The 25,136-nt window shown below is 33.7% G+C and overlaps 1 protein-coding gene across 1 annotated transcript; it reads right to left on the bottom strand.

Annotated features, from left to right (window-relative positions):
- Positions 1 to 1,354: 1,354 nt before the first annotated feature.
- On the bottom strand, positions 1,355 to 14,053 carry LOC119069147 (ectonucleotide pyrophosphatase/phosphodiesterase family member 5-like). The gene is made up of 4 exons (XM_037173051.1): positions 13,912 to 14,053; positions 3,382 to 3,842; positions 1,755 to 2,450; positions 1,355 to 1,690 (listed from the first exon to the last, which is right to left on the bottom strand). Exons 1-4 carry the CDS (start codon positions 14,051 to 14,053, stop codon positions 1,355 to 1,357), a joined length of 1,635 nt encoding a protein of 544 aa, XP_037028946.1.
- Between the last annotated feature and the right edge of the window lie 11,083 nt (positions 14,054 to 25,136).

Consider the following 25,136-nt stretch of genomic DNA (forward strand, 5'->3'; position numbering starts at 1 on the left):
AACGAATTACAATATGTCTTGAATAATTCATTCGTTCTTGATATCCTTAAACAGCTAAGCTTCTGCAGATAATGCATAATCGAGGTATTCTTAAATATATATCGAGAGAGAGTAAAAAGCATAACGCTATCCATCAATAAGTGAAATCTGTGCGGGTATAAAATCCAATTGAGTATGGGGTTTTAAACATTCACCGAAAAAAAGAACGTTGAGTTAATTAAAGTTTGCGTTACAAAGTTAAAAGCATTTTAATGTATGTTTTTTTCTCGGGCGAATATAAAAATGGATTTCAATGTACACCATAGCATTAAAGACTTTTCTGTTTGTATAAAAAAAATATGGGAAAACATTAATATGTTGTGGTGAAATGTTGCTTGTTGTTAGGTCTAGTATAACGTGTCTCGGGTTTGATTTAAAAGCCAGAATTCGTAAGCAAATAAAATTATTCACTCGCGAGGAAAGTTCATTTTAAAAGGCGACTAACCCGGCGTTGCAAGCCATGCTGGAACAAAGTGACTTTAGAAAGTATATATTACACAATCTTATATCTGATAGGTCTCAAGTTTCAAGGTTAGTATGATATGCAGACGCAGACACTGATAAATAAATAAGTAAAAAAAAACGTATGGATCTGGTACCTCTTGTCAGGCAGTATGTTCATTTTAAAGGAGAGTATGTCTGTAAATGGGATTTGATGGTCTGAAGAGCTAAAATGTTAAACCTATGTTTTCTTTAGAACTTTAAAAAATACTTTAAGGGTCGGGCGTTCTGGGTGTTCATCTAAATGTTGGAATATGTTGACATATGTGTGTCTCGCACTACACTACAGTATTTTCTAAAATTTTCATTGACAAAAAAGATTTCAAAAAATTACCTTGCGGCAGATAACTTATCTCAAGGGAACTTTTTTTGTATAGAAAATCACGTTATCTGGACACGAAGTGGTATTTATTCTTTTTTGTCAGTGATGAAAAATGCGGGTCCATAGCACTTCCGATTGAATAATCGCCAAACTTCAAATACCCAAAAAAAATATTTCCCTCATGAAAAGTGAGATATACAAAATGCGGCAGGAAGTCATAGAATCGTCTTCCTTTCACAAAATGTTACGTAAAAAAGGGTTTCGTAAAGAAGACGTTTCGAAAAATAAATTGGTCGATGAAAAAAATGTTGGCGATTTTTTTTCGATACTTCATGGCTATCGAGTTTTGTCGAGGGCAGACTTTCTAGAAATTTCTAGAAATCACTCGTAAACTTAATACTGCTGTAAACTTATAATTTTAAAAAATCGAGGCGAAACACAGACGAAACACTGAACATTTGATATGGCATGACTTTTCTTTCATTCACATTTTCAAAGATTAAATACAACAATTTGTGTAATAGCAACCATAATCGTTGTAAGGCTTGCACACCTAACGGCAGAATTATCTTCCGGTGCATCAGTTGGTGCGTCATTTGGTTCGTCAGTTGGTGCGTCAGTTGGTGCGCCAGTTGGTGCATCGGTTGGTGCGTCCGTTGGTGTCTCGATCGGTGCCAAAAGCAATTCAACTCTTTCTACTGTACCGTCTGATGGCACATCAGCCACATTCATAATCTTTGCAAACAATGGCACTAAATCGATATTATTCACTGGAAGTTGGGAAGTATATCCTTTCTTAAACTGTGGGCCAGCAGCGATAAATAGGGCCTGCAAATTGTTTTCCATGTGAAATTATTTGTTTGAATAGAATCGTTTGTTGGTACACACTTACGCTCATGTTCACAAATTTTGGATCATATCCATGAACTCCGTAGTTAGGATTGGGATTGACGTTTTCAAAAGCGAAACCGGGATCAGCCAAAAGTAAAATGGGCATGATACGCCTATTTTTACTGTACTTCAAATGGGTGAGTTCCTCTTTCTTATAAGCGGAAAATCCATTCGTGTAGGATGCAGCTTTAAATGCTTCATAAATTCGTTCAGTATCGTCTGGATCATTTGGTAAAATATGATAAACTGGAGATGAACCAAGGCGCTGGTATAAGTTTCGATCAATAATATCGGTGGTAGTGATGATCCTCTCGCGAGTAACAGTTTGCATTCCATGATCAGCCAGAATGATAATGTTAATTTGATCGTAAATTTCAGCGGCCCTAAGTTTGTCAAACAGCATTCCTGCTCGATCATCGCTCTCTTGAATTATTTGGACAGTTCGGTCGTCATCTGTGCCGAAGGAGTGACCGGCCGAATCTGGCTCGTTATAATAAAGGAAAACCATGTTTGCCGGTTTTTCTGCGTCGGTAATCCACTCAATAACCGTGTCTACCCGTTCCGACCACAGAATACTTGCGTTGTATGCAACATAGTGCGTTGGTCGAAATTCATTATCAGCTCCGTACGGTGTCGAAGATCCGGCCCACATATAACATCCACTGTATCTTTCATCTCCGGCTAGTTCGTTCCTAATCTAAGAAAGAAACACACATGGCCTATTATTTGGGAATTAATTCCCAAAATTCACAAATATTCCCAAAAATTCCCTAAAATTGCACTGATGGTGTCGTCTATAGAGACTCAGACATCTTTTCACTTAGCAATAGGCATGCTGCTGCCGTTTGAAAAATTGAACGATCAGTGGATATTATTCTTATCAAATTTTTAATACAAAAAATGACCTGTTTAAAGCCGATGGAGGAACCCCAAAAAATTTACATGCTACTGCAATGTAAATGACACTTCGATTATAAGGTGCATTTACATTGCTCAATCACGTAAGCACATTACGTCCGAGGGTCAAAATTTTTATTTTGACTTCTAAAACCTTGTCATCCAAGTCCACAAATTGTTTTCGCATAAATTTATCTGGTTTTAGTCGGCCCTGATTCTAGAAAAGAGATGATCGGTAGTACTGCAATCATTTTCTTTCGTCTTCTCTTATTTGGGAATATTTGTGGATTTTGGGAATATTTGTGAGTTTTGGGAATACAATCGCTAAACCGAACTGGTGTGCATACGTTATTTTGCACCAGCTGGTGACATACAATTCCATATGGGACCAGCTGGTGCAAAATAACGTATGCACATCAGTTTGGTTTAGCGATTGTATTTGTGAATTTTGGGAATATTTGGGATTTTTTTTTTTTTGATTTTTTGGGAAGTCAGTGGTATTTAGACATGATTTATAAAGCCTGGTTGATAACAATAAAAAAGACAAAACCAAACATTTAGGCAGAATATCTTCAAAAGGAGCAATTATTTGGTTTTAATTCCCAAATATTCCCAAAATCGATTCACAAATAATAGGCCCTGTCGTAGTCACATCAAAATAATTTAAATAAATGCAGTGCAATGTCCCCGTAAAAGAAGATATTTAATAAAACTTGAATTATTTCACTCACATAGAAGGGCAGTACATCCGGAGAATAATTCCAAAATTCCCAATCATCAGTGAATCCGCTGAGATTCTTACCGAGCAGTGGATCGTAAAATGTGTTGTCAGTGACACCATGATTATCCGGAGTCAGACCAGTAGCGATCGAGTGATGATTCGGGAATGTATTTGATGGAAACTGCGGTGTCATATATGGTACCGTGACACCTTCCCTTTGCAGAGCTCTTAAATTTGGCGTATCCGTTTTTTCCAAATAATCGTATCGAAATCCATCGAAAGATACAACAAGTACGACTGGATGTTTAGAGAGTTGTGGAATGGCATCGGCAGGTGAATAGAACATCTGAATGATGAACAAAGTAGCCACACCGACGATAATCGATTTCATGTTGATGAAATGCTTATGTGTCAGTCGATGAACATTCTTCCTAAGAGAAGAGGTATAACTGAATCTACGATTTATTGGTGCTGTTCATGGAATTGTAATTTTATTAATCGAAAATAATCTCTAACACTTAATAGATAACATTCCCAATCCGTCTAAAGGCAGCACATTTAAGTCAAATGATAGGTTTTTACAAAATAATATGTCATTGTAAAAATGATTAAGTGTCGCATCAAAATATTATCTAATCATGCGATCATGTAAATTGCGAATGATTTATCTGTAAGTAATAAATAGGTGAAAGTTTTTCTCCGCCTTAGAGCAGATCGTTTAGTAGTTTGCCACCAGTTTCCCAAGATAAGTAAATTTATAGCTAGAGCCGAGTGGATTTGTCGTAATTCCACTAGTCAATGGGACATGAACGATTTTTACAAAATAGTAGATTATTCACCTCTGTTCACATGTTTATTTAGAAACATTTGGACAGAGGTGAATACGCTATTTTATCTACCGACGGCGAAATAATGACACTTTTTCACTGCTATTATTTCACCTAGGTAGATAAAAATATATTCTTCAAATATTTCGTATCGGTTGGTTGCTGTACATTTCAACACGCTAAAACAACCTGAAGCTACGATGAAGTACTGAACTCTATTATGTTTAAGTGCCGTTGGTGCCGTTTGTATCACTGACAGTTCGAAGAGAGTCAGCCTTGTACAATGACTTGTAAAACTGCAATATAGGGTTAAAGAAATGGATAAAATGTGGACTTCATAATTTCATGACTCCTTCATGTCATATCATTACATCACCATGTGATATGAAATTTTGTCCGAAAATATAGCATTTCACCGAATAACAATATTAACTGGAGCAGCACAACCGTTCTGGCTATAATAGCAATATCGTAATCTAATATTATCGTGTATACTGCATACCGCACGGCTTTACTTCATTATTTAAGCATGACCATTCGAGAATACCATAATACGCTTAATTATATTAATATTTGCAATACTATCACTTTAACCTTAATGGATATGCTATTTTGACCAATGAGGTGCACTTTACCACATTGAATTTGACTGAACGGATATCTGTACACAGTGTACGTATATAGTGTCCATATTGTACCGCAAAACAGTAAAATTACTTCTACCCTTAGTAGCAGCTAGAATTTGGTTTTGGAAGTCGCTTCTTTGATACAGTAATCAGCATTATCGTTCATACTATAGCTAAATTTAATCAGACAACCGTTTCTCTTTAATTTAAATTTTTCACCACTTAAAACATTTCCATTTTTAGCCCGAAACGTGCAAATGCTTCAGTGATGAGTGTCGAAAAATAACTTACGTAATTGTTTGGAATTTTGTATTTTGCCTTGTGTGGTTGCATCCATCGCCCTCGGCTCAAGCAAGAAACGCCACTCTTGGCTACACACTATTGCATTGTTTATAGTCTTACTACTTCTTCAACTGAATGCATAATTATGGCTGCAGCTACTGCCATTATTTTCGACACGATTTGAATATAAAAAGTTTAGAAATCGTTTATTATAATTTCATCTTTCATAAAACGGCACCATTGATCAATCGGTGAAACCATTCTGCAATAATTACCAACTTTTCATTGCTCTGAAAAATAAAGCAAGAAGTTTATTCCAAAAGTTTTACTTCTATTAAAGACGCGAAGGTAAAAACAAGTACAGTTTGAACAGTTTTGGCCAAAACTCTAGAATTATTTCAGCTTTTTTAAGCTTTCGCAGAAAAACGTTATTTTTCTGACTTGGAAGTTTTGTGGTTTGTAATTGTTTCCACTAAAGACTTAGTTTACAGAGAAAATACAGTTTATCTTTATCGAAAACCGCCACGTTCTTAAATTTCAACCATCTGGGTCAGATAACTTTCTGATTCCGCTCCTGATCGTTTAAGAAATGAAAGTTAAGACTTTCATTTGATAAATGAAATGTATATGGGAATAGCAACAAATTACACGAACTCACAAATCAAAAACCATTTTATATTTCATCGATATTTACCAGAGTGAAGTTACAGTTGCCCAATTATATTATGACTACGCTGGGCAACGAATCCTACATTTACATTCTACACTTCCCACATTCAATGCGTTCAACTCATCACACGAATTTAGTTTAGGTTTTTCATTTTAGTTGATTGGCATCGTTGACATACATTGTTCGTGGTGGCACCATCCATATTATTTCATGAGTCGAAGGAGTTAAAGAAAAGTAGTAGGTAGCGTCAATAAAGTTTTGCGGGTCAGAAAACATTTTTTTATTAACTTGTACATTTTACATGTTAAACATCAACAAAACATGCTTTTGAGTCCTAGGGTCAAAATTTAATTTCTTCATTTGAATTATTCACGATCAAGAAAAATCGAGATTACATTAGGTACTCTCACCCATAATTAGGTCAAAAGTAAGTTATTAGGGAAGACAAGAGAATTGATTTAGGAGCTCTCAACATGTAATAGTTATAGTTAAAAAGTTAAAAATTAAAGTTTTCGTGTGCATTTTGTTGATCCGAGACAAGCCCGTGGTCAGTAAACCCACGAAAACGAGACTTTTCAAGTTTTATCCCGCATTTTGTAATGGATTTAACATGCTGTGGGCTTCGAAAGTTCCATCGAATTCGATAAAAAGAACGATTTTCGACACGCAAGCATGTCCTTGAACTTTTCAGATCTGGAAAGAGTTTCAAAATAAAGATTTGTTTTGAAAATTGATAAGAAGGCTTCGTTGCGAATAATTGAAAATAGTTGAAGGTCCGAAATGTTGAAATCGACGGAACATTCTCGCTGCAATAACAATATTAGGAATTAGAGAAGAAAGATTTTAAAATAACTTCACATCGAATCTCGAATCATTTGTATGGAAAATACGATCCAAGCATTGATTGTTGACGTTTTCAAAAAACAACCAGTACAAAGTCTGGACGTGCGTATTTTCTGCATACGCTTTTATTGTGACTTTAACTATAAGATTTACACAAATATTTACAGGAACTTCAGGAACTGAAACAAAAATCCGACACACGAAAATTAAAAATCAGAATTATAACACCAAATTGTCTTTAAATCACAACAAAATTCATTGACATTTGCACAATGAAAATGATAAAAAAAACATTCATGTCATGAACCAAGGCAAAGCATTGACAGGTGGGGGTACAGCCGATTACCTTTTTCTAGATTTTTATAATTCCTTGCTATTTACACTATTAAAAATGCAATGTTCATGACGTAGTCAGAAGTTTTCAAATCAATTTTCATTTGGTAACGAGGAATCTCGCGCCGGCTCTATTCACAAATGACATTTTCCTATTTCAAATGGTCATTAGGCCTGTTCATTTTATAGAAATAGTCTCAAATTCATCTGGCATGGTGTTTATCTGGTCCAGAAGGCTAAAATATTGGACCCGTATTTTTTTTGGAATTTTAAAAAATAGTTTAGATCTGGGGAGCGAAGCATTTGTTCAAATGTACGAAAGCGTTGGTTAGAAGAGAGGAGAATGATGGTGTATATCTTTTTTACTCTTCTAACCAACGCATTCGTACATTTGAACAAATGCTTCGCTCCCCAGATTTAAACTATTTTTTAAAATTCAAAAAAAAAATACGGGTCCAATATTTTAGCCTTCCGGACCAGATAAACACCATGCCAGATGAATTTGAGACTATTTCTCTAAAATGAACAGGCCTAATGGTCATATTGTGCAGGCAGTTGAAAAGTCCGGGTTTTTGTGTGAATCGCGCAAAAACGAGATTTTACATTTTTATTCCGAATTTTGTAATGGATTTTACATGCTTGCGTGTCGACGCTACCTACTACTTTTCTTTAACTCCTTCGACTCATTAGTGGACCTGCTTAGGCAAAAAATCGTGCATCGTACAAAATCGTTGTAACGATGATTGTAGGTTGTTCCGTATCGATTCCTGATTCTAAATTGATGTGGGGCCAAGACGGCAGCTCAATAGTTCTCCGGTGAGCGGCCGTTATGTCACTTTTATTTCTATGATTTTTCATTCGTAAACGGGAAGAGATATTAATCTACTTCCAAAGGATAAATTTTAGAGAAAAGTCTGAATTTTTTTGGCGGAATTTATTTTTTGACATTTGAATCCAAAATGGCGGAAAAAATTGGTCAAAGTGGAAAAATATTTTTTTCTCAAAGGAAAATCCCTGAAACCTATAGAAAGACTGAAAATTCGCAAAAACTTTCTTCAGAAGGTTTATAGAAAATTTAAAGAGCTTCATTTTATTGTCAAAAAATAAATTCCGCCAAAAAAAAATTCAGACTTTTCTCTAAAATTTATCCTTTGGAAGTAGATTAATATCTCTTCCCGTTTACGAATGAAAAATCATAGAAATAAAAGTGACATAACGGCCGCTCACCGGAGAACTATTGAGCTGCCGTCTTGGCCCCACATCAATTTAGAATCAGGAATCGATACGGAACAACCAACAATCATCGCTACCACGATTTTGTAAGATGCACGATTAAGCCCTTTTTTCAGCCTAAGCAGGTCCACTAGTAGTGGACTCCACTACATGAAATAATATGGATGGTGCCACCACGAACAATGTATGTCAATGATGCCAATCAACTAAAATGAAAAACCTAAACTAAATTCGTGTGATGAGTTGAACGCATTGAATGTGGGAAGTGTAGAATGTAAATGTAGGATTCGTTGCCCAGCGTAGTCATAATATAATTGGGCAACTGTATCTCAACAGAAAAGAGGCGCTCTCTTTGAAAGAATGAAGTACTGAACACAAATACTGGCACCTCTACGTAGTTACCTATATCCGAGCCGATGGCACGAGCACACTCGTTTTCTTTTATCACAAAATTGTAACCTCAAAAGATGAATAACTTTACGAACCTTCAGTTTAAATTTTCATAGAAATGATAAAAATATTTTCATCAGACCGCTCTAAATTGATTTGCACAAATTCATTCCCGATGTATAAAAAATGATTTAAAGCTAAATACTTCATCCTTTGTATGCTATTACAATATTACGAGGTGTTACACATACATATTATGTTAGCAATCACCCGAAGGGAGGAGCATACAGTATAAAAAGTTTCAGAGAGCTTTGTTGGTATGAAAAAAATATAGTTAATCCTCGCAGCATTGTGCACACAAGTGAACCTACTAACGCAAACTAACCTTCCAAAAATTTCCACTCCATTACCATACATCCAATTTATCTGAACGATCATTTCACATTTATAACATACAAATATATCATAGAAGTTTCGACGTACCCAAACGCAACGGTTGGATATATATTAAAAAGGATTAAGTGATTTCAATTCCACACCGTAACACCTACATATTCATTTATAATTGACCCAACTAAACTCGTCATGCAACACTCAAGTATTATATACCGAAAAATGACACTTTATACCCGTTCCAACATAAATTACATAGAAAGGTGTATAGTCAGCAACCAGCGAATTCCCATCAAAATTAATCTTGCTCAGAATATTTTCGTCATGATGTAATTACAATATTGCTGCAAGAGAGTTGTAGCTGTTATGCATTTGAGAGTAAATACTTAAACCGGAGAAAGCAGAAGCAGTAGAAGGGTGTCGTGTGTATAAAATCTCTGACGGAATATATTGAAAGAGTTTTGCATTTTGAACTTTTTTTTGCTATGTTGCTGAGGAGTTTATTTAAAATTTAGAAGAAAAATATTATTGACTGTATTGCATATGTCATGAACTGCAAGGGTAATGCATTTTTTGACCTGTAAATTGAGTAATTCCAGTAATAAAATAAAAATTAAGACCTGCGAGTAAACTTAACTCAAGATAAGTTTTTACTTTTCATGGGATTTGTTTCAATCAGTACATTCGCTACACATGCACATTGATGCCACTCAGCATTATAATATGCAAAATTTGCAAACTTTAGATGCGTAGCATAAAACGTTGTATGCAACTCGATGCAAAGTAATTAATTAGGCTCACGATATGTATTATCGGCCTGCGACACATCTAGAGCCCAATACAGTGCTTTGCACCTCGGTTGCATAAATAACTATTATATATCGTATCTCTTTACATTTCTTCCATTCCACACGTACGAGTAGTAGTTAGTATTATTAGTAGATAGTTGTTACTTTTCGTCATTGAGTTGATATAGTATTTTACATGCTGCATGCGTCGAAAACCGTACTTTTCATGTTTCAAGCACTTCTTTCGAAGCCCTCAGCATGTAAAATCCATTACATAACTCGGGATAAAAATGAAAAGTCTCGTTTTAGTGTGTTTATTGACCTCGGCTTCGCCTCGGATCAACAAAATTCACACGAAAACTCTACTTTTCATCTTTTTATCCCTAGTTATGTAAAATACTATTACACTAGGTCCCACCTGTTGGGTGGGTCAGATCCCTTGTCTGTCTTAACTTCTCAATAGATTTTGTATTGGTAATGATTTATTGATTGATTCAGAAGAACGATCTAAATCTCTTGCAACGTTGTAAAACGATACTTAATTTTTGCTTCACAACTTCATTTTAGACTCATATTAGACTGTTATTGTCTATAAAATGCTAGTGGATGAGGCTGTCCATTTGAATTACTTGTGAGTTGTTTTTTATTCTTGTATTTATGGTTAACTGTATATGATTGCTTAGAGTATTTGTATAAGGAGTGATCCTTGATGTTCGAAACGTTAATAAATGAAATGAAAATGCCCGGTTAAAAAATGGTGTATGACTTCAATAAAAATTAAATTCGTGTGAACTTCACTTTTGTTAACAAGACAATGTAAAATAATAAGAACAAACTATTGAAATTGATCCAAAAACTCATTTAGCAACAGCAGCTAGATCGTTAGACCAACATAATCTATCTTAGAACCTAACCTCAGGAATTAATTCCATTCTCCACCAAACAATTTTTTTTAAATCGGTTGAGAATTACTCCAGTTCTCGTGTTAACAAAGTGCAGGAAAGGCTTCTTTCGAGAATTACTCGCAGATGGTTGAACCGATGCCACCCATTTTCGAACTTGACCTGAGGATTTCAATACTTCGTCGATTAAAAAAAAAGTTTTTGAAAATCGGTTGAGAATTACTCAAGTTATCGTGTTAAAAAAGAGCAGAAAATTTTAACATTTAACGTTTTTTATGAAATAATTTTACGTGAAATAATAGCAGTGAAAAAGTGCTATTATTGTATTATTTCGCCGTCGGTATATAAAATAGCGTATTCACCTCTGTCCAAATGTTTATTTAGACACTTGGGGTTATAACATTCGCCTTCGGCTCATGCAATAACTCCCCAAGTGTCCAAATAAACATGTGGACAGAGGTGAATAATCTACTATTCATCACATTTCCATACATTTTTAATCATAGTGAACGTGTTACGTACGGTGTATTTTCTTTTGTAAAACCCATGACTTACAGTCAAGGGAATTAAAAGTACAGTTTAAGTAAGTTCGTGTAAGTTTTGTTGATTCGAGACGATGTCAATAAACACTGGGCCCCACCTTTTGGGCGGGTCAGGTCCCTTGACTGACAATTTTTTCAATATATATTTAATCAATTTCATTTTATTTTCCGTCGTTAAACTTCTGAAACATCACAATTAACTGATATAAAAACCTTCGCTTGAGTACAAATTCTTTGGAAAAGTACTTTTTCTGTTTTATATTTTCTTGTAAATTTGCTGCCAGATTTTTAAACAACAATAAATCATAAATAGACAAGGATTCGTGTGAATTACGGCCCTCGCTTCGCTCTGCCCTCAAACTTCCCACTCGTGTCAGTTGTCGATTATTCAGTGTCATAGTCATAGTCTTATTGCTAATGCTAATCAAAAGAAAAAGATGCGAATATAGAACGATTAGAGGACTCTTTCACTTTAGTGCAATATAAAATAGTACGGTAGACGTTCTTCCCTTACTCTTATGTACAAAAAGAAAGCCTTCCGGTACTTACTACATTCACAAAACCTTTAACCATGAATAAAATAGGATGACTCGTGGGAATTACTGCCTTCGCTTCGCAAACTGGCCACATTCGTGGGAGTTTTCAAGTTTACTGTTTGATTGTTTTTTAGTGTCGTTCCATATATTTGAATAACGATTCAGAAAATGGTTTTTCATAAAATTTTATAAATATTTTATGTCATAGCGTGAAATCTGCTACTTTTAGCTGACTATCACTGTTATAGAAAATTATCATTCGTGATAGCTGACTTTCACGTGACTATCCCTGACTATAGCCGACTATCACCGTGATAGCCGACTTTCACCTGACTATAGCCAACTATCACCGTGATAGCTTATCATGCGTGATAGATGGATATAACTAACCGACAAAATCAAATTACATCAAAGTAATCTTTTTCGATTGATTGAATTTGCAACAGTGGAAAATACTGTTTTTCTGTAATAACTTCCAGATCCTTAATCCCACATAGCCCATCTTCGAACTTAACCTCAGGAATTTAATTCAGCATATTTGGCATATTTGATATCGTTGTAAAGCTTAGTCTTCAGGCTACAATGTTCGCGACAAATTAGTTTAAAATAAAGCTGCAAGTGAGATACAGAGGTGTCCAAATTTCACCGAGGATAGAGGAAAAAGTAACTTCTCTGAAAATGTACCATAAAAGACCATTTTCAAAACTTTTTTGTCGCCATTCGAAAGAGTTTTTTAACTGTGTCTAGAATCAATCTTAATTGGCTGGCTCGGTCACTTTGTCAAGGATATATCACTCTTCGAAAATGGAGAAATTTTGACTTTCAACTGTTATTGCTCCGAGAGCAGATGACCGAAAGCAATAATTTTTACACAGTATATCTTAGAATTGTACCCTCTACCGATCCCAATTAAAATATGTGCTCCGGCTGTCCCTGACTGCTTGTGGTAGTCGCATCCACTGGTTCTCAGAAACGGCTCAGGGGTTTGGGCTAATTTTTTCCTGTGTAAAGTTCTTGTCCATCACTCATTATAAATATGAAAAAAAATTATTGGTGGTCGGCGGTCCCTGTTTAATCTCGTTTCAAACCAACCGTGACTTAGTATATGAATTAGTGCAAAGTTTAGCACAATTTACATTAATGGTTGTTTGAAGCTTCGCTAAAAAAGAATTTTCAAGATTTAAAATTCTTCAAATTCTAAACGTTTCTTTTCATTTGCGGGAATTTCAAGAATTTCTAGAATTTTCGACGGTGCTAAAACAACTCGTTCAGGCACAGTAAACTCTGAAAAAAGAGTTCAGCTTTTGATTCAAGTGTGTCCTTTAATGAGATATTAACAAAAAAAATGTGTTTTCCTATGGTTTTGTGTCATTATAAGCTTTGCTATCGACCCAAAGCAAAAACAAACTCAGTTTTCCATGGAATGTGATATCCATGCCGTTGCAATGAACATTCTGCTCGGGGCAAATTATTTAATTAAGTCGACAACATCGGATTTGATGAAATGAACGTTTTTTAATTGCTTTTTTTGTATGTGTGCGTTCGAGCGCTTGGTATAAACGATTTTCCGATCTGTACTGTGTGTCCCTCGATCATTTTGCATAGCTAACATTATGTCTGCTTTTATTTTCAGTCAAAATCAAAATTGAATCCCTCATCATTTCGAAAATACATAATAAATGTATCGGCTTATCAATAATATGCAAATCTTAACCACAGAATGCCCATTAATTGCTTTCGTATTCAAATTATCTGCTTTTTTGGTTGTTTGTGCAAGCTCAAAACGAAAATATAATCTAAATAGGACACCAATTTATATTCGTCCATGTAAGTATATTATACTATGTGCCTCTGGTTATAAACGTTATTAAGAAAGACATATTCCTTTGCGTGTTCTCTTCTTTGATTGTTTAATTAAACGATTTTAGGTTGAGTGTGCGAGGGAAAGACAGAGAAGAAGAAAAAAATAGCACACATAAGAAGCTTCATCACATTATTAGAGCGATAATGTCGTCATTCACATTTTAGCCGGGTAAATTTGGCTAATCCTTGTCATTTTATTTTATTATCTGTTATTTCCTGTACATATATGTACCGGATAGGGTCACAAACTTAGGCACCGTTAATATTAACGTATTTTTTTTTTATAAACCTTGTCCGGTTATGCTACATTACCAGCTAATGTGGTGGTTGGTGTTGCTTCATCGTTATTGCCGTTGGCATTGCTTTGCAGTCTTGCCAAATTGGAATGTGTTCCCTTCTCCGATAATGTCATTAGACCTGCAAATCGAAACGTAAAAACGACAGGAATTGGCATTTTGTTGCATTCGAAAATATAATTGGCTTTGTAATTATGACAGTTGACATTAAAACAAACATCATTCAGTAAAATACTCTGTTCTGAAAGAACAGATTTAAACATCTCAGTCACGAAGTCATGTCTCCACGAACTAAGAAGAGAATTTCTTTTGTACTAAAAATTTATTAGGAAAATATTCAAACTTAGGTGTCCAGGCGTAAGTGACTTAGCCTACTCTTTTGGAACCTATGTAAAATTTGGCCACTGGCCAAAATAAAAATTTGTAAGGATGTACATAATGTACTATTGACTATTCTATTTTCAATATTTGTGTCTAGATCGGGGCCCATGTGCATTCGGCGGTGCGTTTTATTCAATGTGAAATGGATTTTCTTTACTTTTATGCATTATATGTATCCAATAACCAGAATGTATCGTGGCCACTGATAGAAACCTACCCTACATGCCATTTTTGTTCAAAAATAATTTGAGGGCCTTATGTATTAGTTAGCTTACATCGCAGAAAAATCGATTGGGGTCTAAGGCCCTTCAAGCCGCTCTAAATCAAAAGAGGGCAAAACATTTTTTTTTTGTTAAAAACTGTGACCTTATGTGAAAATGATATAATGGATGTGGGTTTTTAGCCTTTATTTCTGTCAAAGATCTTGATATTCAAAAACAATTTCGTTGTGCAACAAATGTATCGCTATATTTTTCGCTTGGAGTATTCTGTTTTTAATATAAAAATTTCGTTCAATTCAAACGATACATTGTTATCAATATAAATGTATTTTTCTCATTTTTATTTTGTGGTTGATGTGTATTTTTCATTTTGCATTTCTCCAACATTCTTATTGTAAGTTTGGATCCATAAGTTTTATTTTTTCTTTTCTTTATTTTGCTTTAGCAATTTAAATTTGCTTGGAAGTAGAAACTATAAACAAAGTGCTCCTAGTTACTTTGAACTGTACGGTTGAACGAAATTGATTTGTTGTGATCAACAAGTTTAAATTACGGCTGGCAAGGCTAAAGCAACGAAGATAAATGTATACGAAGAATCTTATCCATCAACTCATTTTCTGCTCTCTTTTTTTAAATACAAATTTAATTTATGATCCAATTTCAAATTGAAAATCTTATATAATAAAAAACGAACAAAAACTTTCGACTCATAAAAATCGATTAGCATGAAACTATGAAGCTTATTATATCGCTTGAAAAATGATTCCACGAAAGAGCACAAAAAAAAACAAAATTTAAAATCGTCAATTCTGTTCGGGTGCTGTAAGCTCACTTGATGCATTTTCCCAAATCGAGCATGAACATTGCCGCAGCAACAGTCATTTGTTGCTTCAACTTCAATGTAAAAGTTTCCCATGCTTTTCATGCTATATCTGTAATATTTGTATAGCTAAACATTTTTATGGTTTTGGTTTTGTTTTCCACTTTTCAGAAATACATACATACGTATAGAGATATAATACGAAATAACATATGATCATAGAGAGTAGAGTGGTGGATGGTGTAATTTTGTTATACCTTCCCCGTTACCATTATAAGCACACACACAAAAAAGAACACATACAATTATCCGCTTATGGTAACTGAATCTATCGGGTAAAATACTTGCTTGCACATTCAGGTATTAAGGCTTTATCCACCACCTGTAACCCTGTTTATTAATGAGGAAAAGTCGAAATACATTCTTCGCAATTGTTTATAAATCAGTGCAATTTTATTACATATACGAAGGAACAAGAAGAAAAAAACAACCCGAGTGTCCATCTAGTATAGAATGAATTGGAAGTTTATGTAGAGAATAAAAACAAAATATAAAAAAAAACAACAACAACAAAGCCACACATACAATCCGTTCCGTATCCTAACTTATACACTTTTCGTTTACATAAAATTCAAAAGCTTATTCGGTATAGCGTGCGCCTTGTTTACACACAGAAAATTGCCATGCAAAAATTTTCAATGATATCATTTTATGTACACCGAGTGAATGGTATGATAAAAATAATAGAAAAGAAAACTCTCTTTTTTCTATATGGAAAAAATGTTGGTTTTTTCTTCGGTGTGTAAAAACGCCTGCGCGTACACGGGAACCACTAAGAATAGAGTCGCACAGTGAAATAGACTTTTCATATTATACAATATACACACATTCGGTTTTTATCATGTTGAACGTTTCAAATTCATTGCATGACCAATATCAGTTCAGTTAATCGTCGAACGTTGAAGATGAATATTATGTTGTGAGAGAAGTAAAATTGAAAAATATGGATGGAATAGTTGAAATGATTGCATATGTTTAGGTGTTATTTTTTTATTAATAATTTATTTTAATTTAACAAACAACAAATTGGCTTAAATATTTGAAATATTTATGATTCGTTTAAGAAAGGGAGAGAGAAAATAAAACAAAAATTTGAATTTACCGGGGAATTTGTTTTGCATTAAGTTCATTTTTAAAATTAATTTTTAACCAAGCAGAATTTTCGTTTGATTTTTATTATTATTATTTTTTTGGTCGGTGTTCTCTTTTCATTAAAAATTCAAAATCCAATATAAAAGTTTAAATTGAGAAAAAATTGTGTTACACAATTTCATTTTTCACATTTTATATATTTTTTATCTGATAAAAACCAGTGAAGTAACTATATACTAGTGTTTCAACAAGTTGAGTGCAATGTATCATACCGTTTATTTTCAAATTATTAATATCATTTAGCGTTCATTTTCGATGCGAATAGAAAAAAATTGTTTTTGATTAACCAAAAAAAAAGTTTTATGTGGTGACAAGCGAAAAAAAAGTTGCATTTGAAAAAAAATTTTTTTTTTTTTTGAAAAAAAACAAACTTTCTTTTGTCTAATCGGAACAATAAGGAGTTTTATTCGCCTGAAACACGGAAAAGGTAATTTTGATTTTATTCTTTTGAATGGCATAAAATTTATTCTCTGTACACATGTGTTTTTAATGTGAGATATAATTATTAGATGGGAATCACGTGCGCTTCATAGGTAATTTTGTATTATATTCTTGTGTATGATGGGAGAATAGAAGGAATAATTGAAGTTAAAATTTTCATAAATTCTATTCAGTTTTTCTTTTTATCTATAACAAAGCCGTGCAGGGCATATTATTGGTAATTGAATTTACAGAAATTAAACAAAATTGCTGAAATTTACCGAGATTTTCTGAAATTTACTGAAAAACGTTTAGTAAATTTCAGTAATTTTCAGTAAACAAAATTCCCACCTTAGCAGCAGGCATTGGCATAAAAAGTTTTTTTTCATACCTAAGACCCGAAAAGTGCGACTTTTTCTCCGTCCAATATGAAAAATACTATTCGTACCACGGACTAAAAGTCTTTTGTGCCACCGAGAATTGAAACACGACTCTTTCCAGCACTCATTTTAGTGTTGTAAAGTGACTTATTTCAGCACCCGTTTCATGTGATATTACAACACTCAAAGCAGTGTTGATATGGAATTTGTATGAGTTGCTACAGCATTTGTTTGAGAAAATACAAAGCAATGTGATCGATCAAATTTGAAGAGTGATTGTTTACAATGAAAGTTATGATTTTTTGTGCTCTTGTCTATTTCAATTCTCGGTTGGCACAAAGCATGATGTGTTACACGTATTCTAATGAGATTTTTTCAGCACACGTTCCAATTTTCCTTACTCGCTCCGCTCTTAAGGAAAACTTGTGTCTAGTGCTGAAAAAATCAACATTACAATACTTGTAACACAGCGTACTATTTTAGCGTATTCGATTCCAGACCTCGCCTTCGGCTCTGTCTGGAAACTTCTCACACGCTAAAAAAGACTTTTAGTCCTAGGTACGAAATGTACTATTTGGGGTTGTATAAAATTAGGAATTTATATTTATTTATTTATTTAACCTCCTAGTTCATCACTTGTAAATCAATTGATTAACATTTGGTTAATCATCCCTAGGTATGAAAGTGACTGTTGTTTCTTCTGGTTTCTCCTTCAGCGCATTATTAAACGTTAAATCGGCCACTCAAGTTCTTTCTAGAAATTTTGAATACAGCTCTGAATAGGTTGTTCAATCGGGTAAAGTCTTTTGTTGTAGTTTTTACTTACAGTCAATCACCATAGAGTCAATTCTTGATAGATTTTATCAAAGCGGCAAATAGCACAAGGTCAGGTAATTTTAGAAAAATAGCCTGACTTTACCTGAACCTTGTTTCACATTCAAACCTGTCAGGTCATGTTTATCATAACCTGAAATATTCATATTTCAGATAACGTGTGATAGATTTCGGATGAGACTTCACTTGCTGACCTGAGCTTTAAAAGCCTTTAGAAGTAGTTGCAAAAGTTGTTGCAAAAAACATTTTCCTTTTACAGATTTTGCAACTACTTTTGCAACTACTTCAGCCGGCTCCCAGCCTTTCGAAGTAGTTGCGAAAGTTGTTGCAAGAAACATTTTCCTTTTATAAATTTTGCAACTTCTTTTGCAACAACTTCAGGAGGGTAGCTTTAAAATTGACACGATATTCGCTGAAAAGTCGAGTTTCATTATTGTGATACTTGGTGTTACAACACAGACAACAATAACAAATTTGGTCCTAGGCAGGTCAATGTCTGGAGTCCGGTCTCATACCGAAATATAATTCACTAAATCAAAAAGCGTACACAAATAAAACAGGCGAATTATTTCACCTGGAGTCAAAAAAATACAATCAAGAAAATAATGTAGTCTCACTATAATCAATTTGCTGTAATTACAGGGATTTCATTAAAGCTTTCTACGTTGCTTTTCCATGTACGAAAAAAAATAATTATCGAAATTGTAATTATTGACGCTCGGAAATCAATTCTGAACTGAACAATCGAATGTTGTCGAAAACTTTATGTATTATGTGGTATAGCGTGTGTAGCTGATTTAGCTATGCTTTTATCGTAGCGCCGTATGACGATTACACGAAATGGGTGACTCTTAAAAAAAAGTCCTAAAAGTCGGGGATTTTAACAGTAATTTACTCAAATAGCGAAAAAATTATATGTGAAAGGGCAAGACGTGTAATTAAACGAGTCATAAAATGTTGTATCCCTAGTTCCTTATGCTTTAGGTGAGAACTCTCTTCGTGTTAGGACCTATTTTCTAGAAAACATTTTCCAAATGCTTCAAGAAATAAAGAAATTTTTGGAAATAGCAAAAATGCAAAATTTTCAAATAAAATCTTAAAAATAGGTCCTGCCGAAACAAATGATTTTTTTTTTCAATTTTAAACCTTTGTACAGTCTTTAGTCAATCGATGTAGAACATGCACGCAAATTGTCGATACTGTCGTCTCTATGTTGGATAATATTTTGATCGATGATCGCCACATCTCATTATTCAGTTTTCAGATGTAGTTATATATTAGTCATATTGCGTGAATATTCTTGAAAAAAACCAATGTATTTTGAAATAAAATGAAAGCAAAATAAAATGATCGCGTCTGGTTTTTGACAATTGGAATTCAATTTTCAAAAACCAGACTCGATCATTTTGTTTTGCTTTTACCTTGGTCTATTGCATAAAATTAGCAAAATTATTTTACGCGTGAGATCAAACTGTTGTGTTTCAGAAAATGGTACATTGGTGGAAAATAAAATAATTCAAAGCGGTATAGGTGAATAACAGTGACAACAAATGAGGAATAGTTGAATGAATTAGCTGAGGCCTTGATTGAACGCTATTGAATTGAAAATGTACTTAAAATTGATAAGGTTATGATTTTCTTAAATTTTCATTTTTTTTTTCAGAACGTTTTTTCATGTAATTAATTCTGACTATCCGGCTCTTGCATCCGTCTCATATTTTTTTTATGCAGAAGAAACTACAATAACGGATATTTCAGCAAAAAATACTACTGTTTCTGATGTGAAGCACCCAACTTATCAAATCATGTTACAATCCCCTGCTCTCACTTTTCACAGTATGTGTTTCAAGCACACTTTTGATCGAAAATTGAAGTTGAATTTTCGGTAATCCCAAAATATAATTGATGCAATAACATTTGACAAAGTTTGCATCAGATGTATCCGGCCTTGGGCCGTGGAGCAAAATTAATTTTATCAAAATTGTATACCAAATGATGAAATACATTTTTACAGTTGTAATAATTGCTTTCAGTTGTTATCCACACGACACTCTCTACATAAAAGAAAAAGCAATCTCCTCTTGATACGTAAATAATTGAATGTTGTTGTTGACGTTTTGAAATTTTCTTGCCCTGGAAAATTAAATAATTTTAAAATCTAGAGTCAACCATTGCCTATTGTCTTACAGTCAGATGAGAAAAACTGAGTGATTCCTATTTCAACCAAATTTTGGAGAAAAGTCACAGAAAAATTACCTGCCACTGACTTCAAAGAATTCTAAACTTGAATAGTAATCTTAGGGCAGATAGAAATGAAAAAAGAAAGCTTTTTTTTCAAACGAACTACAGTGTGACATAACTATAGATCTTCTGTCCGTGCCAAAGGTGTCGTATCTTTATAGTAAGTTTAACTTTTCTTGAATCGAAAACGTTTCTAACTGAAATGGATGCCATGCCATAGTCAAAAAGTTTGAATCTCCCCTTGCTTTTCTTTGACCACAAAACCATAAACTCAAAGGAATGGCAAAGCTGATTCGAACACATACACAAAATAATGTTTTCGCTAACATTCCAAATTTGTTGTCTTTTGGTTCACTAATATTTTCTTGAAGGTGAGTGATTCGGGGACATTTATGCATTTACTGTATACCTTTCTGGTATGGTCTTTGTGATGGGAGAATCGACGATACAAAACAGATTGAGTTTCCACAGTATTGAGTTTTCTCATTCGAATAAAACACAAAACCAGCGTATGATCATATCCCACCAAGAGCACGTTATGCCAGTATATGTACGTACTTAGGAATATGTAAAAGTGTTTCGAAAATATTCCGAAAAATGTTGAAATCAACGTTTACTGTAGGTGTAGTAGTAGATATTTTGCAAGGACGATGAAAACAAATTGAATAACACAATTTTCTTTGAAAACACTGTTGCATAAAATATTGTCAAACAAACATGTGAATATTGATCCCATCCATTGCTTTAATATTAATAAACATATGCGAGATAACAAAATACCAAAAGATAGAGAGTTTTGTGTCTTCGGGAAAAGCAGAAGTTAACTTAGGTAAACATTAAAGTTTGATATTGATGTCGTTCGGTATAAAGTTTCTAGGATGTACAGAAGGGAGCAAGATGAAAATATTGTGGAACTTTGTTTTCAATACGTATGTATTTTGCGTATATTTCACATTATTATCGGAACAACTTTTCGTCGCAGAAGACGTACATGTGAGAAATCCATAATAAAAATGATAAATTGACTGGTTGAAAGTTTAACTTTTACATACACACATAATGGTATAGACGATGAGCCAATCAATAATTTTAATTTAAATAAAATTTTACCAAGTAATCATCGGTACAAGAGTTTGCTTAGTTGAGTAAAATTATTACAATTTCGTATCAGAGGAGGTGGAGATAAAAATGGTAAGATTATAAGTTGGATGCGAAAGGGAGACCGATTTCATTTACGAAAAATTGGTAGTTCAGTAAATGAATCCCTATACTCAGCCAAGGCTCAAAATGAGATCATGCAAAACTAGCTCAATCGCTTTAAGGAGACCTAAAAAATTGGCCGAAGTTAGAATGATTTGTATAGGCGACATCAGTGCCTTTCGGTTGCACATATCAGAAGAAAACACAGTAGTAATCGTGTTCAAGGTCGAATCTCAAATCAGGTCAAACCAGGTTGAACCTGAAGTTGATCTGTTTAGAGCTTAAAGCTTTAAAAACGTTCCCTATCACAGCTGAAAGCTCGATTCGACATCGTATTAATTTCGCTCTGTAAGATGATTCATTATTGTTGCATTACATGAATTTCCGACTCTTAAACATATTTTTTAGATCAAATATGTCACATCCGTAAACATTAAGACAAAAACAATTTGAGATAACACGAAACAAAAATCACAATAGGTGCTGAATAGGTCTTTGGGTAACTGTGGAATTTTTTTAAATCAAAGAAAGTTTTGCAACGTACCTTTACAACACTATATCTGATAGTAGGGAAAGTCAGCTACCTCTCGAGATCTTAGCGAATTTTAAGATTTCCATATAAAATCGTAAAATTCTTGAAGTTCTTCAAAATTAATTAGAAATTCTTTAAAATTATAAAAATTCCATAAGAACTACTAAAATTGGCTCCTCTCGTGACCAGATCTCCGATTTAGCTCCATTACAGACGGAAAGAGTAAGAGTCATGTAAACTGTTGTTACTTCCGTCGTTCCCTAAGGCACATTTTCACATAATATTGGTTCAACTTTTCGCTAGCTTAGCTTATCATTCGATAAAAAATCTACTACTTCATCTGCTTACACATTTCTTTTCACATAAACGGGGGACCATTGCTTCTTTATGTCATTAGAGATGTCGTTTACAGATAATAATTAGCCATTTCTTTCCGAAAGCTTTTGAAGATCCTTTGACGTTGACATTCAGAAGGATTACAAAGCGATACCCACTATACCTGTGGGATCCACTTTGTATTTTATTTTATTTATTTTCATTTTATATCGAATGTAACTGAGACTCATGATGTGCTTTTGACTTCTCTGGACTTCATAATTGAATTTTATATAATGCTGAGTATTCTGAGTGCATCGTTTCGAGTCATATTTTATTTGTGAACTTTATTTCCAACAAATCTTCAAGTTTTGTATACGTAAATGCATGTGGTGAAAATTACGATTTTTTTTCTGCCATTTTGTCGACATTCGAAAGTCACCGTTAAAGTATTATAAATTGAATTAATAGTTTACTTCAGTTTGAATTTAATTATTTATTTACAGACGAAGTTCAGCTCATGATTTATAAATATCTTTCATATTGGAGATGATATACTACGTATACAGCGTTGCAAAATTATTCATTAGAAATAGTTAATGGCAGAGACAGCTTGAATAACTTTGTTGGAGTTTATAAAAAGACGTTTGTCAACTCATTTTTATCTTTGGCTGTCAACCATCTGCTATCGACAGTGATGACAGAAATAAACTATTCATTGTGCTTATACATAACAAGATGTCTGTTCAAACCAGAGATTTTTCCACAATGTCTCAAACAATAAATGACGTAACGTTCACGTCTTACGGTTTAAAAAAAATTTACAATCCAACGCGCTTAGGACAACAAAAGCTTCAGAAAGTTTAGAGCAAATAAGTCAGAAATTTTGTGTATGGAAACTCATATTCGAAGCGTGATAATTTCTGTTGATACAAAAAATAGAATTGGTTTTTGCTGAGTTCTAAGACGAATCCTGTAAAACGTTCAAAAATTTCAAAAATTGCTTAAGAAAATCTGCTTTTTAAACCTAAGCATTAAACGCATTAAATCTATCACTCCATTTAGCACAACGTCGATTAGGATTGTGGTTGCAAATTATTGTCACGCAATCTCTTTTCAACCAATATAAATTCTCAACGGAGTGGTTAAATGGAAAAGTGCCACTTGCATGCATCTGATTTTTTTTATAATTATCAAAACAGTTACGTAATTTAGACGATGAAATTTGTGTTTGGCCTGACTGTTGATTTTTGCAAGATTTTGCATAAATGCAAGATTGAAACTAAAGAGAAAAAAAACCCATAGAACTTAGTGACACATTTTTGTCCAAGAAGCAAAGGTGACTAAGGACTATGCTTACTGGTATAGGTTATTTCGATAGTAAAAGAGAAAGATATAGAGAAAAATTGGTTTGATCGTACGCTCAAGCAACAGCTCTAACTACAATACCATAAATTAAGGAGATTTTGTTAAACAAATATATATGTATACAAATCAAATCATAAATTTTCTTCAGCCCGTAAGGCCCACCCCACACATCCTCTAGCAACCAATAAAAGAAATATAAAAAAACAAAAAATTTTGGGCATCGTTCGAAACCCACAAAGCAACTGAACCATAGAACTCTCATCCACTGCCGTCTCTTCACATTACGTATCTTATATAGAATGGAGATTTTACATCTTGAAAATAGAAAATTCACCAAGGGAAAAAGATTGGGATATGTTTTCCTCAGTTTTTCTTTTTCTCTTCTACTTTTTTTCAAGGAATCATCAGTTATTTTCATTAACTTTCAATTCATAAATGCGTGTCGTATTATGGTGAATGGAAATTGATACCATTAATTTACAAACAGTGTCTATTACTTACTGTTCGAATACGCTTACGTGAGCTTTAAGCCTGACGAAAACAATTTCGATTATATCAAGTACCCAAACAGTTAAATACGTACTGTTCCAACACGTAATTTATAGTTCGTACTCACACACATTTCCTTCTTTTATATTGAAAACCACACATCGTAATTTATAACCCCCCTGTATTTTTGGGGTTGAAAAGATTCGGAAACAGGTTTTACTATTGATATTAGTTAAAGGTGCATGACGCTACCATCTATTTCTTTATCAAAGACAGCAATTTTTAGTAATTTACATTTAGCAATTTTGCCAGAGATTTAGAGAGGGAGAAAGAGAAATGTGTAATCTTTTCCAATTTCCATAGATGCGGAAAAATGTTTTCAACTTGTATCTTGCAATATAATTTCCGAAACGAACATTTTCATGGTTTACCTCTGGGAAAAAGACTGTACACAATTCACTTCTTACAATCACTCGTATGAAGCAACCAAATAAACGGAAATATTTCGACAATCTTACGGGTTTGCTACGCATTGTGTGAAGAGCATCGAATTCGATAAATATTTATGAAATGTGATTTTAAGATTCATTGGACAGAAGTTTATATGTTTCGTTTTATCTCATTTCGAATCAATGTTTAATTTGTTTGAACGAAATTATTTGGATGGGATGTTTCTAAAACGAAACCGTTAAGGCGATATCTATAATCTATGTGCCCTCAGCTGAATTATAATTTTTAAAATCGTCTAAGTTACCTTATGTGTTCATCCTCTACAAGCATATCTGCACCTAAGTATAATTGCTGCGTAAGTATATTTCGTTGCTTCAG

Source organism: Bradysia coprophila (assembly GCF_014529535.1).
Source record: "Bradysia coprophila strain Holo2 chromosome X unlocalized genomic scaffold, BU_Bcop_v1 contig_26, whole genome shotgun sequence".
Classification (NCBI taxonomy): Eukaryota; Metazoa; Arthropoda; class Insecta; order Diptera; family Sciaridae; genus Bradysia; species Bradysia coprophila.

Coding starts and splice junctions, on each gene's coding strand:
- LOC119069147 (XM_037173051.1), bottom strand. CDS start 14,053: ATGCCAATTCCTGTCGTTTTTACGTTTCGATTTGCAGGTCTAATGACA. Junction 3,843..13,911: donor ACCAACCACCACATTAGCTG/GTAATGTAGCAT, acceptor TTCCATGAACAG/CACCAATAAATCGTAGATTC. Junction 2,451..3,381: donor CGGATGTACTGCCCTTCTAT/GTGAGTGAAATA, acceptor TTTCTTTCTTAG/ATTAGGAACGAACTAGCCGG.